The 14370-nt window shown below is 41.4% G+C and overlaps 1 protein-coding gene across 1 annotated transcript in view; it reads left to right on the forward strand.

Annotated features, from left to right (window-relative positions):
- The window catches only part of Dync2h1 (dynein cytoplasmic 2 heavy chain 1), a 185863-nt gene that overhangs the window by 27096 nt on the left and 144397 nt on the right, over positions 1 to 14370 (forward strand). Inside the window, exons 20-29 of the mRNA XM_051177788.1 lie at positions 658 to 785; positions 2324 to 2473; positions 3415 to 3620; positions 5293 to 5448; positions 5535 to 5649; positions 6371 to 6541; positions 8471 to 8853; positions 9976 to 10108; positions 10207 to 10324; positions 12756 to 12868. Of these exons, the coding sequence (XP_051033745.1) occupies positions 658 to 785; positions 2324 to 2473; positions 3415 to 3620; positions 5293 to 5448; positions 5535 to 5649; positions 6371 to 6541; positions 8471 to 8853; positions 9976 to 10108; positions 10207 to 10324; positions 12756 to 12868 (1673 nt within the window). The remainder of the gene's footprint in view (positions 1 to 657; positions 786 to 2323; positions 2474 to 3414; positions 3621 to 5292; positions 5449 to 5534; positions 5650 to 6370; positions 6542 to 8470; positions 8854 to 9975; positions 10109 to 10206; positions 10325 to 12755; positions 12869 to 14370) is intronic.

Consider the following 14370-nt stretch of genomic DNA (forward strand, 5'->3'; position numbering starts at 1 on the left):
AAGTCTGGATGATATTAATTTGTTGTATGCAATTGAGAATGATAGTAATTTTGACATAATATTTATCCTTATTTTTCCAAATGGTACGTTTAGCATTATTTAGAAGCCTGGCAATGTTTCTGATTGTTAGTAAAGATAACTAGGAAGGGAATACATTTTAGTTTTTTTTTCTCAATATTTTCATTAATTTCTTTGTAGATGTGTAGAGTGTTTTACCTGTATGTGTCCTCAATATTTTCATTAATTTCTTTGTAGACGTGTAGAGTGTTCTATCTGTATGTGTACCACGTGCGTACCTGTTGCCCATGGAGATCAGAAAAACATGCTGGTTCTTTGGAACTAGAGTTATGATGTCTGTGAGCCGCCCTGTGGGTGCTGGGAACTGAACCAGGTCCTCTGCAAGAGCAGCCAGTGCTCTTAACTGCTGAGCTGTGTCTCTGCCCCCTTTTAGAAAAATCCAAGTGTAATGTCAAACAACTAACCTCTCATGGGAAAGAATGGTCTTAGTCTCCATTTCAATTGTTTATTATCTGAAAGCAAATGATAATTGAGAATGGAGTCTACTGTATGTAACTGTTACTCCTGAGTACCCTGGATTTAGCAATCATGTACTGTAACTGAGTGTTTTTGGTAATAGTGATGTATCATCCCTTTCAGCTCACATACATGAAATCGATACATTTGTTACCGAGGCTATGAAGATCTTAACAGTTATACCTCAGTCTGTGGAAGAAATAGGTGATACAAATTTGCAGTATAGTAAACTCCAGGATCGGAGGCCAGAGGTGAGACTCCAAAGCAATTATTGTCATTCTTACTTTATAGAGCTATGTAAAGTGGGTATTTGGTGTGATTATTTAGACTGATGTAACCTTAATATGGTGAGGACGTCTGTAAAATGTCTAACTGGGCAGTGCGTGATTAGACTTGGGGTGTAATGAAGTCGGGAGTGTCTGTAGCACTTTGTATTCGTCTTAGAGGTATTTGCAGCTGTGCTGTGATCTCAGGATAACTGGAGTAAGCAACCCTTATTCTTGCCTTCAGAATTGGAATATGCAGAGTGTGATGTCAGAACAGGGTTAGCAGAGATGCACAAGGGAAAGTATGCAGTTGAAGATGGGGGGGGGGGATTGGCAAAAGCAGAATCCAGAAGGAGCGAGGCAGCATTGCGGGACATTTAGATGATTAAAGTTTTGTTCAGAACAAGAAGGAAGAAGACTCTCAATTGTTTGTAAACTTTTGAGTCTTGTTTTGGAGCACTGGACTGTATTTCCCATGTATATGCAGCCACCATTATGCAGACCTTCACCCTTTGTAGTCCTGGCCTCAGGGCTCTTGATCGTGAAGAGTACTGAACTTTGCCAAGGGCCTCTCCTGTATCTGTGGAAATGACCACGTGGTTTCCGTCCCTGGATCTCTTCATGTGCTTGCTTGGCTGATCTTGGTTGTTGGTTGACATGCCAGGAGGAGGGAACCTCAGCTAAAGGACCACTTCCTTAAGATTGGCCCTGGGCTTGTCTGTGGGTTGTTGTCTTCACTGATAATTGATGCAGGAGGGCCCAGCCCACCGTGGGAGGCGCACATCCCTAAGCAGATGGCCGGGGTAGCTGTAGAAGCCTGAGCCAGGAAGCACCATTCTCCATGGCCTCTGCTTAGGTTCCTCCTTAAGGGCCTGCCTTGACTTCCCCTAGTGTTCGATGAGAAGCATCCTTTCCTCCTCAAGTTGTTTTGGTCATAGTGTTTAACCACAGCAAGAGTAAGCAAGCAAGGGCAGCAGAACTGTATAATCTTTATAGGTTTCAATCTGCTAAACCACCCTTGCAACTCTGGAATAAAACCTAGCTTAATTATAGTGTACAATTGAATTCAGTTGGCAAGTATTTTCCTGAGGATTTTTATGTCTATGTTCATCAGGGAAATCAGGCTATGTGTTTCTTTTTCTCTTATGTCTTTTTCTGGTTTTGGAGCAGTCCCTCCCTCCCTCCGTCCCTCCCTTCCTTCCTGCTTTCCTCTCTCTCTATGCATTTATTTATTTATTTATTTTAAAGGTGTGGATGGTTTCTTAGGAGTATGACTTTGAATTTCTGCTTCTCTTGCCTTTGCCTCCCAATTATTATTTATCATTCCTTTTAGCTTCTGACATTATAGTTTGTTTGTTATATTTAATAATGTGCATCAGGAACCTTATAACTGGGACTTGAGCAAATTATTTAAAAACAAAACATTTTATTTCACTTTCAAATAAAAAACTATGAAATCAGAATCAGAGTCATGAAACCTTGAGGGCCCGATAAAATGATGCATTGCTTCTTTTAATCCTTAGGTTTTGCCCCTGTTTCAAGAAGCTGAAGACAAAAACAGGCTTTTGCGAACTGTGGCAGGCGGCGGGGTGGAGACAGTCAGCAGCCTGAGAGCCAAGTGGGACAAGTTTGAGCTGATGATGGAAAGCCACCAACTTATGATTAAAGATCAGGTTAGAGCCGGCGTGGAGTTCAGTGTGGCCCGGCTTCGGGAGCTCCGTGTTGCTGTTGGAAGGGACCTCCCTCTGTTCTTCTTATCATGTTTCCATGCGTCCTTTAAGTGACAGTTTCACAGGAGAGTCTTTTTCATAACGTTTCTCTGCATACTGAAATGTGCTGTTGTCTGAGGCCTGCACTTGTTCAATTAAATTGCTGTTATCTCCAAGGTGTTGTCCAGGGTGTTTTACTGTCCAGTTGCTCCCTAGTGGGACGGACAGAGGGAGACGGAGAGGGTGCCACCTGGCTTCTGAGGCCACACACACCTGTCTATGCCCCATCGCTGTTGGCTGGCTGGCTTGCCTCAGTCCACAGCTGCCTCAGCCCACAGCTGCCTCAGCCCACAGCTGCCTCAGCTCACAGCTGCAGAAGGCTGGCAACAGCCACCTCACATTCAAATTTGTGTGCGCAGCTGGAGTAACCGCAGGCTTTGGAATTTTCTGTTTTTATTTTATGTGTAGATGTTTGGCCTGCGTGTGTGTCTGTGTGCTCGGTGCTCCTGGAGGCCCAGACAGGGTGTTGGGTCCACTGGAACTGAAGTTACAGATAGATGGTTGTGAGCCATCATGTGGGTTCTGGGAACCCCAGGTCCTCAGGAAGAGCAGCCGTCCCTCCAGCCCCTGAAGCGTTTCTGAAACCTGTCACTTTTATTGATAATTGTAGGTGTGCTGTGAATGACAGGAACTGTTTAGTGTTTATAGTTGACACTTATTTCTCATTAGTGTAAATTTTGTCCTAAGTTTTGGTGTGATTGTTTTATTATAGTTGGAATTGATGAGAAACAAAACAGTTTTTCAGTGTTGACATTTTTCTTACTTTTAAATAAAAATGCTGAAAGTTAAAAATGTGAAGGCCGAGGTTTTCCTCTGTGCTAAATCCCTTGAACTCTGGCTTGCAGATCGAAGTAATGAAAGGAAATGTGAAGTCACGTCTTCAGATCTATTACCAGGAACTGGAGAAGTTTAAAGCCCGTTGGGATCAGCTGAAACCTGGTGATGATATTATTGAAACTGGCCAACAAAATACTCTGGATCAAAGTGCAAAGTCTATAAAGGAGAAAAAAATTGAGTTTGATGATCTTGAAGCCATAAGAAAAAAGCTAGTGTAAGTTTTCTGTTTTGTTTTCTTTTTAATTTATGCTGCTCATTTTGAAAAACATTTTATGCCTTTGTACTAGGCTTTCTAGCTATAATAAGTGCTATTGGTTTAATACCTTCCTTTACAAACTTTAGAAAATTTAAGACTACAAACAACCTGTTATACCATTGCATTCTTAAGTGCTGTGGTTGAACTATGTCTTTAGATATAAGATAAATTCAAAAAGACTCCTGAGAGGTTAGAACATTACATTAGCTTACATATTAAATTCAGAGGCTGTAATATTTATTGTTTTGATCTTATTCTATTTTAAGATGGAATATTTAATTTTAAGGAAAATACTGCTAATGCCTCTTTCAAACCTGAATCTGGGTATTGGGGAGATAAGTGGTTTTACAAGCATGGAGTTATAGTTGAATTCTTAGCTCTCAGGAACATGAATAAATAAAAGACCCAGAGACAGATAATTGGGGTTCAAGCTGAAGATCAGAAAGCATAGGCTGGCCACTAGCTTCTTACTTCTACCTCAGGCTGAATGGGCTGATGCTGTCTCTGTGAGCTCTCACCTAGCCTAAGACTGTGACCTGTCCTCAGTGTGGCTGGAGAATGAAGGCCTCCTTCTGACTCCTTGCTCCTGTCTTTTATACCCCTCTACTGCTGGGATTAAAGGTGTGAGCCATAATTCTCTTTTAGACTGATTCTATTTTGTGTAGTTCTGGATGGGCTGCCTGTCTCTTAATTCTCAGTCCTAGGATTAAAGGTGTGTACCGCCATTGCCTGATCTGTATAGCTTGAAACAGACTTTGCTTTTCTGAATCCTTAGTCAAGCTTTAATAAATCATAAATAATATATCACTGCAGCCCTCCCATAGAGGAGGGGCATAGCCTGTACAATTGTAGCCCCAATGCTTGAAGCACATAGTCAGGGATAACTCTCAGGCTGGCTGACTGGCCAAGCCCATCCACACAACACCTCTGTGGTCTGCACACACACACACACAATCACACACACACACAATCACACACACAATCACACAACCACACACACACAATCACACACAATCACACACACACACAATCACACACACAATCACAATCACACACACACACAATCACACACACACAACCATACACACACAATCACACACACACAATCATACACACACAAACACAATCACACATGCACACAATCACACACACACAATCACACACACACACACACAGTCTAATAAGTAAAAAGACATAGGAAAAATGTTGCTGACTCATCTTAATAGTCATATCCAGTGTTGATTTGTGCAGTGTTTTACATATGGCCTATGTGGGTAAATGTAGCCCTAAGATGAGTGAGTAGACATTTTCTGTCACACCTGTTAAATAGTAGTATACCTATTAGATTATGAATGTCTCATATTCAACTTCGAAGATATTTTGTCAAGGTCAGTCCATAGATGCAAAAGGCAAACATTTACGAATTTATTATAAACATGAAAATATCTTTACATGTTCTGTCTTTGTATGATACCTTTGAAAAAGTGCGCATACCATGAGTAAAGCACAATTCTCACATAATTAGGCACTTGTCCCTGTGTATTTTTGCTACAGAATGTGGTTAGGTAAATTAATATCTCACAGTTTTTCTCTTTTTATAAACTTGGTATTTTGATATTTATTTCTGTAGTGATGACTGCCACCATTTTGGACTAGAAGAGCCCAACTTCTCTCTGGCTTATAGCATCTCTAAGGACATTGAGAGCTGTGCACAAATTTGGGCTCTGTACGAGGAGTTCCAGCAAGGTCTCCAGGAAATGACCATTGAAGATTGGATTACTTTCCGGTTTGATTCTAAAGCAATATTTATGTTCTTAAACTTTTCTCATTTTTAGAGGAAGTGTGAATTTTTCATTTTTTTTTCTTCTATAGGACTAAGACCTATCTGTTTGAGGGATTTTTGGTGAACTGGCATGACAGACTGAGGAAGGTTGAAGAACATTCCATCATGACGGTGAAGTTGCAGTCAGAAGTTGACAGATATAAAGTAAGGGTATTTTCTTTATTCTGACACTTGAAAATGGTGTTTGGAGCCATTGCTTATCTTTTTATTATTGATTGTCTGAACCTAAATTTATTTTTCAGTTAAGTTATTTCATTATGTGAATGAATAGCAAACTATAAAGATTAGATAGCTCTGCTGCCGGCTGGAAAGCAGTGTAACTATGGAGTTAAAGATTTTTCTTTTTATGTTTTTTCCAGAGTCAGGGTCTCTGTGTGTAGTTCTGGCTGTCCTGAAACTCACTCTGTAGACCTTGAAGGCCTCAAACCTGGAGATCAGCCTGACTCTGTCCCCCAAGTGCTGGGCTTAAAAGCGTGGCCACCACTGCCCGGCCAGCTTTTGTTTTTGTGTCAATGGGGATTTTACATAGAGTTTTGTGTAATGATGGGGATCCAACCTGGCTCCAGACAAATGCTGCACCATCTGAGCTTATCCCCACAGGACCTGTAGTTGCTGCTAGAGTGTTTGTGCCCCAGAAGGCAGCGGTATATTCTTTCATGTTTTAAGATGTATTAAACATAATGTGCATGTTTACAGTGGTGTTTAATAAACAATTTTATATAATGCTATTTAAGACTTTGCAAGATGACGGTAACTAAAAATTGCTGATGAGACTGCATTAAGATGAACGTGACAAACTTGTATTTTTATAAGGACATGAGCATATGTTGAGTCTGCTCTTCACTTTCTTTTCCTTTTCTAACAGATTATAATTCCTATCTTGAAATATGTAAGAGGGGAGCATCTTTCCCCAGACCACTGGCTTGACCTTTTTCGACTGCTTGGCCTTCCTCGAGGGACCAGTCTAGAGAAATTACTGTTTGGTGACCTGCTCCGAGTCGCTGATACCATTGTGGAGAAGGCCTCGGACCTCAAAGTGAGACTTGAACTCTGCTGATCATTCCCATTTAGCATCTGTTCTTCCTGTCAAGCAGTAACGGTGCCTGCTGTTCCGCATTCATGGTTGCTAATGCAGCCTATCTGTTTGGACCTGCTAGATGAGGTTATAGAAACGCTGGTAGAGGGGAAAATGCGAACTAGTGATACTTCTTTAGAGAAGGAGGTCAGCTGCCTGAACAATGCTAGCAGATGAGAGTCATGGGGAGGACTGGGAGCAGAAGCTAGAGGACAGGAGGCCTTGTCGGTAAAGTAGTAACCAGATGTTTACCAACCATGGCCGGAAAAGGTCTCAAGGAAAATGAGATTGCAGGGTTGTTGGGGGATATTCGATCACACTGTGGACCCTGACTTTGCACTTACACTAATTAAATGAAATTAACCTTGTGTCAGGAGACCGACTTAGCAACTAATTGACAGAAAGTAATCAGAGAGCATCAGAGGGCATCTGGAAGAGATTGGGAGATGCACAGGAAGTAGTAGGGAGGCATTTGGAGTGGTGAGGCTTTCTTTGTTTTGGCAGAGGGGAAGGATGTGAGTGTGACTTGGGGGATGCCAGCAAAGAGAGAAGGTAAGGCAGTTGCTACTCAACCTCTCTGAGCGTGCAAGTTTTCACCCCAGCCTTTGAATCTTGGGTCTTACTCATAAACAGAATGGTAGAGATTCAGTTAGAACTGTGCCTGCAGGAACAGAATTCCCACCAGGCTGTGGGCTGGGCACCTGGGGCCACACCAGAGAAGCAGGCTGGTACTCTGGGGAGACTCAACTGCTGGCTGAAATAGCAGTAGATTAAGGGACAGCCACTGTGTTGATGATAATACATAGTTTTGTCAGACTCTGTATGCTGTGTTTTGGCCTCTACTGATAAAATAGGATGCCTTTGATGTTTCATTATTTTATCTCCTATAAAATGTAAATCTTTATGTTTGTTAATAATCCTAGAACACACTTGTTAATCTGTGATGTTATGACATGATTCCTGCACAAAGTAACTATAGTTGTTAATCACATCAGATGCAAAAGAATTTACAGTAGGGTTTCGGTAATATTCTGATTGTCCTGGTCTCCCAAATATTGGCGTTTTCTTCTGACAACTTCCAGTTGTGAATGCTTGATTTTTTTCTTGTCCTATTTTTTAGTTGCACATGCCCTGTGTTCTAAGTGTGTGTTGGTGTGTGCGCACGTGTGTGTGTGTGTGTGTGTGTGTGTGTGTGTGTGTGTGTGTGTGTGTGCACATGCATGTGGAGGCAAGAAGTTGGTGCCCGGTACCCTTCCTTCAACTTCCCATATTGTATTGTGAGACAGGTCACCTGTAGAATGTGAGACTCACCAGTTGGGCGGGCTGACTGGTTGAAAGGCCTCAGTTTCCACAGACTGGTTCTGGTTTACAGATGTGTCCTGCTGTGCCTGGCCTTTACGTGGGTACTGAGCATCCAGACTTAGGCATTTTGTCTGCTAAGCCCTAGCCTCCTTCCACTCCCTTAGACATGAACAGCATAAAGCAGAAGTTTGTATATATTTGGTCATGTAAACATGAATGCTTAATATCTAATATGCCCAATTCAATATCCAGTTATTTTCTAGGTTTGCATGTAAAAATGTATCTCACTTTTTCCTAATGGTAAAACTCCATATACTATTTTTTTAATAAGACTATGTATGTTTGTGTGTACCTATATATGTATACACTTATTTTTGTTATGTACAGATTGAGATGGTCTCATGCAGTCTTATCTGGCCTTACACTGTGCTGCTGGAGAGGATATGGAATTCCTCCTGTCTCCACCTCTCAAGGAAGGGCTAGGATTACAGGCATGGGCTGCCGTACCCCACTTCAGTATATTTCTTATGATTTCGTTATGGGATAATTAATTTTGAAATAACAAGTATTAATCTTTCATGTTAATAGGATTTGAATAGCCGGGCACAAGGGGAAGTTACCATCAGAGAAGCTCTGCGTGAACTTGATCTGTGGGGAGTGGGAGCCGTGTTCTCGTTGATTGATTATGAAGACAGCCAGAATCGGACAATCAAGCTGATTAAAGACTGGAAAGACATAGTCAACCAGGTTGGAGACAATAGATGCCTTCTTCAGTCCTTGAAAGATTCTCCGTATTACAAAGGATTTGAAGATAAAGTGTCAATTTGGGAAAGGAAACTTGCACAGTTAGATGAGTACCTGCAGAATTTAAATCATATTCAGAGGAAATGGGTGTATTTGGAGCCCATTTTTGGCCGTGGAGCTTTGCCTAAAGAACAGACACGCTTCAACAAAGTTGATGAAGATTTTAGGTCAGTATAGCTGTGGAGCCATAGGCCTATGGCGGCATTTTACTCACACTGTAAAGTGCTTAGTGTAAGTGATTCCCTTCACATCCTGTGGTCCTGAGTGCACTCACCCTCTGCTGTGCTCTTTTCCACTTCCAGGAGTTTCTTTCAGAAGGACTTTGGTCTGCTCCACGTCTTTCCCATCCTTACATTGTGTTCCTCTTATTTCCTGTGTGGCAGGAAGCCTCCCTGAGAACCAAGGAAGGCTCTGTCTGTTACCTTCCCTAGTGGTAGAGCCATTTTTCTGTTTGCTGAGATCTTGCATACGTACACAGCCCACGCGTTTCTTCTAAGCTCTAAACCTCCCAAACATCCTCAGGCAGTGGGTGAACCGAGTTCTCCATTTCACACCCAGCACCATCCCCTGGTGTTCTTTCTCGTCCTGCACCAGGAACTTCTGCCCACTGACTGCTGCTTGCTTGCAGGACATAAGGAACATCTTGGTGTCTTTCATTTCCTCCAATCCCAAATCAGATGTTAGATCTGGGTTCTCATTTTACATCTTTCTCTCTCACATAGCTGGTACGTTAGCCTTCTGACTTGTTCTTCTTGTAGTTTTCCACGTGATAGCGAGAATAGTCGTTTACAATGAAGTGTCCTTATTTTTAAGCTTTTGTTACTCTAATTAAACTTTCTTATGTATGGTGACCCAATACACTATGGAGAAAGCGTGTGGTCCTTGCCGTCTCTCCAGCCTCTGCCGCTCTCCTTCAGAGGATTAGGTAGGTGTGTCTGTTTCCCAGGGCCTCAGTCTTAGGCTCTTCCTCTGTTCATTCATCATGCACACCTCAGCTGGCATCACTTCCCCAAAGAAGGCCGAAGTCATAGGTTGTCCTGTTAGACCCTGGGCCAACACTTTGTACCTTTTCTTCTGGTGTTTGTCATGCTTAGGTATGTTAAAGCATTATTGAATGTCCTTCTGTGTCACTGGTCCATTAGTTTTAGGACATAAGAATATTTACTGAATGAATGAATGGAGATGATTTATAATATTTTGTGGGAAAAATTGCAGTGTCATTAATTTTAGCATGCTTTGAAGCATAATAAATTATTAATTATAAATGTGAAATAAATTTTATTTTGTAGATCAATAATGATGGACATCAAGAAAGACAATAGAGTCACCACCTTGACTACTCATGCAGGAATCCGAAATGCTCTGCTAACAATACTTGATCAGCTTCAAAGATGTCAGAAGTCCTTAAATGAATTTTTGGAGGCATGTCTGCTTATTATAAGCTTTAACATATTGTATCATATTCAATACCTTAATTATTGAAAAGAGAAAAAGCTTTCTCTTCTTTTCTTTTTCATTAGGAAAAACGGTCAGCGTTCCCAAGATTTTATTTTATTGGCGATGATGACTTGTTAGAAATCCTGGGCCAGTCTACTAACCCGTCAGTGATTCAGTCCCACCTGAAGAAGCTGTTTGCTGGTAGGTGTTATGAGCACTTTCCCACCAGCCTGGTCTCAGAGCTGTGTCAGACCTAAAATAACACATAGAAACTCTATTAGTTATAAAGCTGTTAGCCAGTGTCTAGAGCTTCTTATTGGCTAGCTCTAAAGTATTAACCAAAAATTACTAATATGTGTATTTCTACATGGTCTTATCTTACTGAGAATGGCAGACTCATATACCCTTTCCTGAGATCACATCTAAACTCCATCCTACATTTCCCAGAATCCTCCACCTCTCCTAGTCCCACCTATCTTGCTTCCCTATTGGCCAACAGTGCTTTCTTTATTAACCAATAAGAGAACCATATTTACAGAATGACATCTCCCATCAGGTAGGCGTCAACACTCTGTCAGCCAATGCTGAGTTTTAGCTGTCCCTTCGCTAAACACATTTCATCCCCCCAACTCTCAGCAGTGGTGACTCAAGCCAGTAAGTTAAAAAATACACTATGTCCAGTGTGGCGTCCCTCTGAGGAACGTAAGCATGTGGTGTAATAATGCTGTCTGTGAGGGAAGTCAGCTCAGTTTGGGATATCAGGAACAAAATGATGAAATGTGAAAGGCAGAGGTGTTCATTGAAAGAGAGGTCACCTGGCAGAGGGCAGAGGCTGTGCAAGGCCTGAGCGTAGAGGAGCATATTGAGGTATTGAGGTTGCGGTGTTGGGGATGAGAGGCCATGGTGTTGAGATTCCCGGTGGACTACTGTTGTTCACGGAGAGACTCGAGGGGACATTTAAAGCCGGGAGTCATCTGTACAGTAGCAGTGAAACAATGGGAATAGGAAAAATCGCTCAGTGAAACATTTGTGCCATTTGATTTCTTGCTGTTTTGTAGTCACTTTAGTTGGATACTTTTCACAAATCAGAAAGCCTCTTAAGAAAGTCATGACTGACTTTCTCGGATACATTATTTGGAAAAGAGCTGTATTTTCAAATTAACTCTAAAATGCAATTGTTTTCAGCCAGTTTTTATTCACAGGTCAGCAAACTGCAGCCCATGTGCCTACATTATTTTACTGTTGTTTTTTAAAATCAGGTTGTATTGAAACATAATCACGAGTGTTAGCGTTACATACTGGCTATAGTTGCCTTTGTGTTCTGAATTCTGAGTTGTCATTCACAGAGACACTGGCCCATGAATCCTCAAATTCTCTGCCCTCTCCTTTACGGTAGTTTCCTGTGCTGTGAATCTGACATTGTGACATTCTATTCTCAGTACTCTTGCGTAGCCACGGCTTTAAGATACAGACCTTTTCCAGTAACCCCGAGCATTCCCTCCCGTTGTCTGGCTTCTTCCCATCCCACTGTCCAGACAGTCACTGATGTCACGTGTATAGACCGGTGTCTGACGTTATAAGAACTTCACGTAGGTAGACTCATGCCATGGATTCCTCTTTTGTTTTCTCCCTTTAGGGTTACATTCGCTTGTGCGATGCGTTAGATAATAGCCAGAAAAAGGGTCAAGTCCTGGGAAGTGCTGCATAGCTATTGGTGATGTGCATCTGAGCTACCTGTTTGGAGGTGGCATTTTTGACGTAGAATTATGGTTATTCCATGCTAAACATAGTCTAGTTGGGTAATGCCACAGATTATCCTCTGTGTCCTTGGTGGCTTTGGAATCCTTTCTAGTTTGTCTGCTCACCTTGTGACTTCTTGTTTATGTCCCATTTATTGACATGACTAAGTTATTTCCTGCTAAAGAATTTATCTATTAACATTTGTATTTTGGATTGTTTCAGTTTTGGGTTAAGATAAATAAAACTCTTGTGAACTTTCATACATTTTTCTGGATATATGCCTTTTAAAAATAGCTATACATTTAGATAAGATAAACATTTATTTAGGCTCTGTGTGAAACTTCCAAGTCAGAGTTCAAAGAGATTGTGATGTTCTAGTCCACTGCCTAAGATGTATGAGAGTTAAGCGTTCCCATAGATTGCTGTGTATTATTTGATTAGAGTGCATAAAATTCTTCATGGAAATGATGAGATTGAATGAAAAAACATACATACAAGCCAGGTATCTATATAGATAGAAGAACGATCAGTGAATGGTGTTATGGTTAGATGCTAATACAATATTTAAAATTAATAATAAGAATACCCAGTAAGAGCATTTTTTCCTTCATTAAGACATGTAGGTATATGGGTTACTACTATACATGTTATGGCATGTATGTTATGATCCTGTTGTATCTATTTCAGTATATAATATATACGGTGGTGGTAGTGGTGCTGTGTGTGTGTGGCATATTTATCATATCCTTTCATTCTTTGTCTTTATGTTGCTGCTTTCAGTTAGGTTATTGTGAGTGTGGTGCTGGGGATGTAATTCAGAGCCTTGTACTTGATGGGGTAGGGCTGAGTGCCCAACTGCCCGCTCAGCCCCAGTGTTTCTTTTGTGTTGTAGGCATTAACAGTGTGTGCTTTGATGAGGAGTCCAAACATATAACTGCAATGAAGTCGCTAGAGGGAGAAGTTGTACCTTTTAAAAATAAAGTTCTCCTATCAAATAATGTAGAGGTGAGCAGTTCTCTTTCATAAAATGAACCATATGAATTTTATATCAATTAATTGAGTTAATTTATAAAGTAGAATTGATTAATTTAGGCCTTTTAGGAAACTCATCCCTTATCTTAAAATTTTTTTGGCCTGGTGAGCTCCCAAAATTTGTGGTATTAAAAAGAACGGATTATTGGTTATTGAAATTTAGCATTTAATTCTATCAAGAACTTTACTTGTTGGATATGAATCTTAGGTCCATATTGTGTCAGCTCTGCACCCGAGAGGCCATTCTCTTACAGGGAAATGGGAATCTTAAATCTTGTACAAAAACAATCTTTGGAAAATTAAATGGAACACTTGGCTTTAAATGTATTGCATAGTTTGTAAAACATTTAATAAATCTTTGTTTTTTTTTTATATCTTAGTACAAATCATCTTATTTTACATATCAGTCCCTCTCCCTCTCATCCTCCCATGGCCCCTACCGACCCCCCCATCCCATCCCCAATTCACTTCCCAGGGAGGGTGAGGCCATCAGTGAGGAATCATCAAAATCTCTCAAGTTATTTGGGGTAGGGCCTAGGCCCTCTCCCATGTATCTAGGCTGAAAGAGTATCCCTCCATAGGGAATGGATTTCCAAAGTCCGTTTGTGTACTACATTTACATCCTGGTTCCACTGCCAGAGGCCCCGTAGTCTGCCCAGTCCTCCTTGCTGACACCCACATTCATGGGGTCTGGTTTGGTCCTATGTTGGTTCTCTGCTTGCTCAGGTCAGCTGTTTCTGTGGGTTTTTCCCAGCGTGGTCTTGAGCCCTTTGTCTTCACTCCTCCCTCTCTGAAACTGGCTTCCAGGAGTTTGGCTCAGTCCCTAGCTGTGGGTGTCTGCTTCTGTATCCATCAGCTACTGGGTGAAGGCTCTAGGATGATATTTAAGGTAGTCATCATTCTCATTATAGGGGAAGGGCATTTAAGGTAGCCTTCACTATTGCTTAGATTCCCAGTTGGGATCATCCTTGTTGATCTCTGTAGAATTCCCTAGTCCAGATTTCTCTTTAAACCTGTAGTGGCTCCCTCTATTGATGTGCCTCTTTTCTTGCTCTCCTCTGTTCTTCTGCACATTCAGTCTTCCTGCTCCCTCATGTTCTCCTCCTCCTCTTCTCCCCTCCTCTTCTCCCACCTCCCGTCCCTTCCTCCCATGTTCTTAATTTGTTCAGGGTTTCCTGCCCCTTTTCCCTTCCCTGGGGGCCCATGTATGTCTCTCGTATGGTCCTCCTTGTTTCCTAGCTTCTCTGGAGGTATTAAACCTTTGCTCTATGTCTAATAACCCACACATGAGTGAGAACATAACCATGTATGTCTTTCTGTGACTGGGTTACCTCACTTAGGATGGTTTCTTCAAGTTTCATCCATTTGTCTGTGAATTTCAAGATTCCATTTTCCCCCCATTTATCCATTCTTCAGTTGAGGGGCATGTAGGTTGTTTCCAGGTTCTGGCTATTACAAATAATGCTTCTATGAAC

The sequence above is a fragment of the Phodopus roborovskii genome, unplaced genomic scaffold (genome assembly GCF_943737965.1).
Source record: "Phodopus roborovskii unplaced genomic scaffold, PHOROB, whole genome shotgun sequence".
NCBI lineage: Eukaryota > Metazoa > Chordata > Mammalia > Rodentia > Cricetidae > Phodopus > Phodopus roborovskii.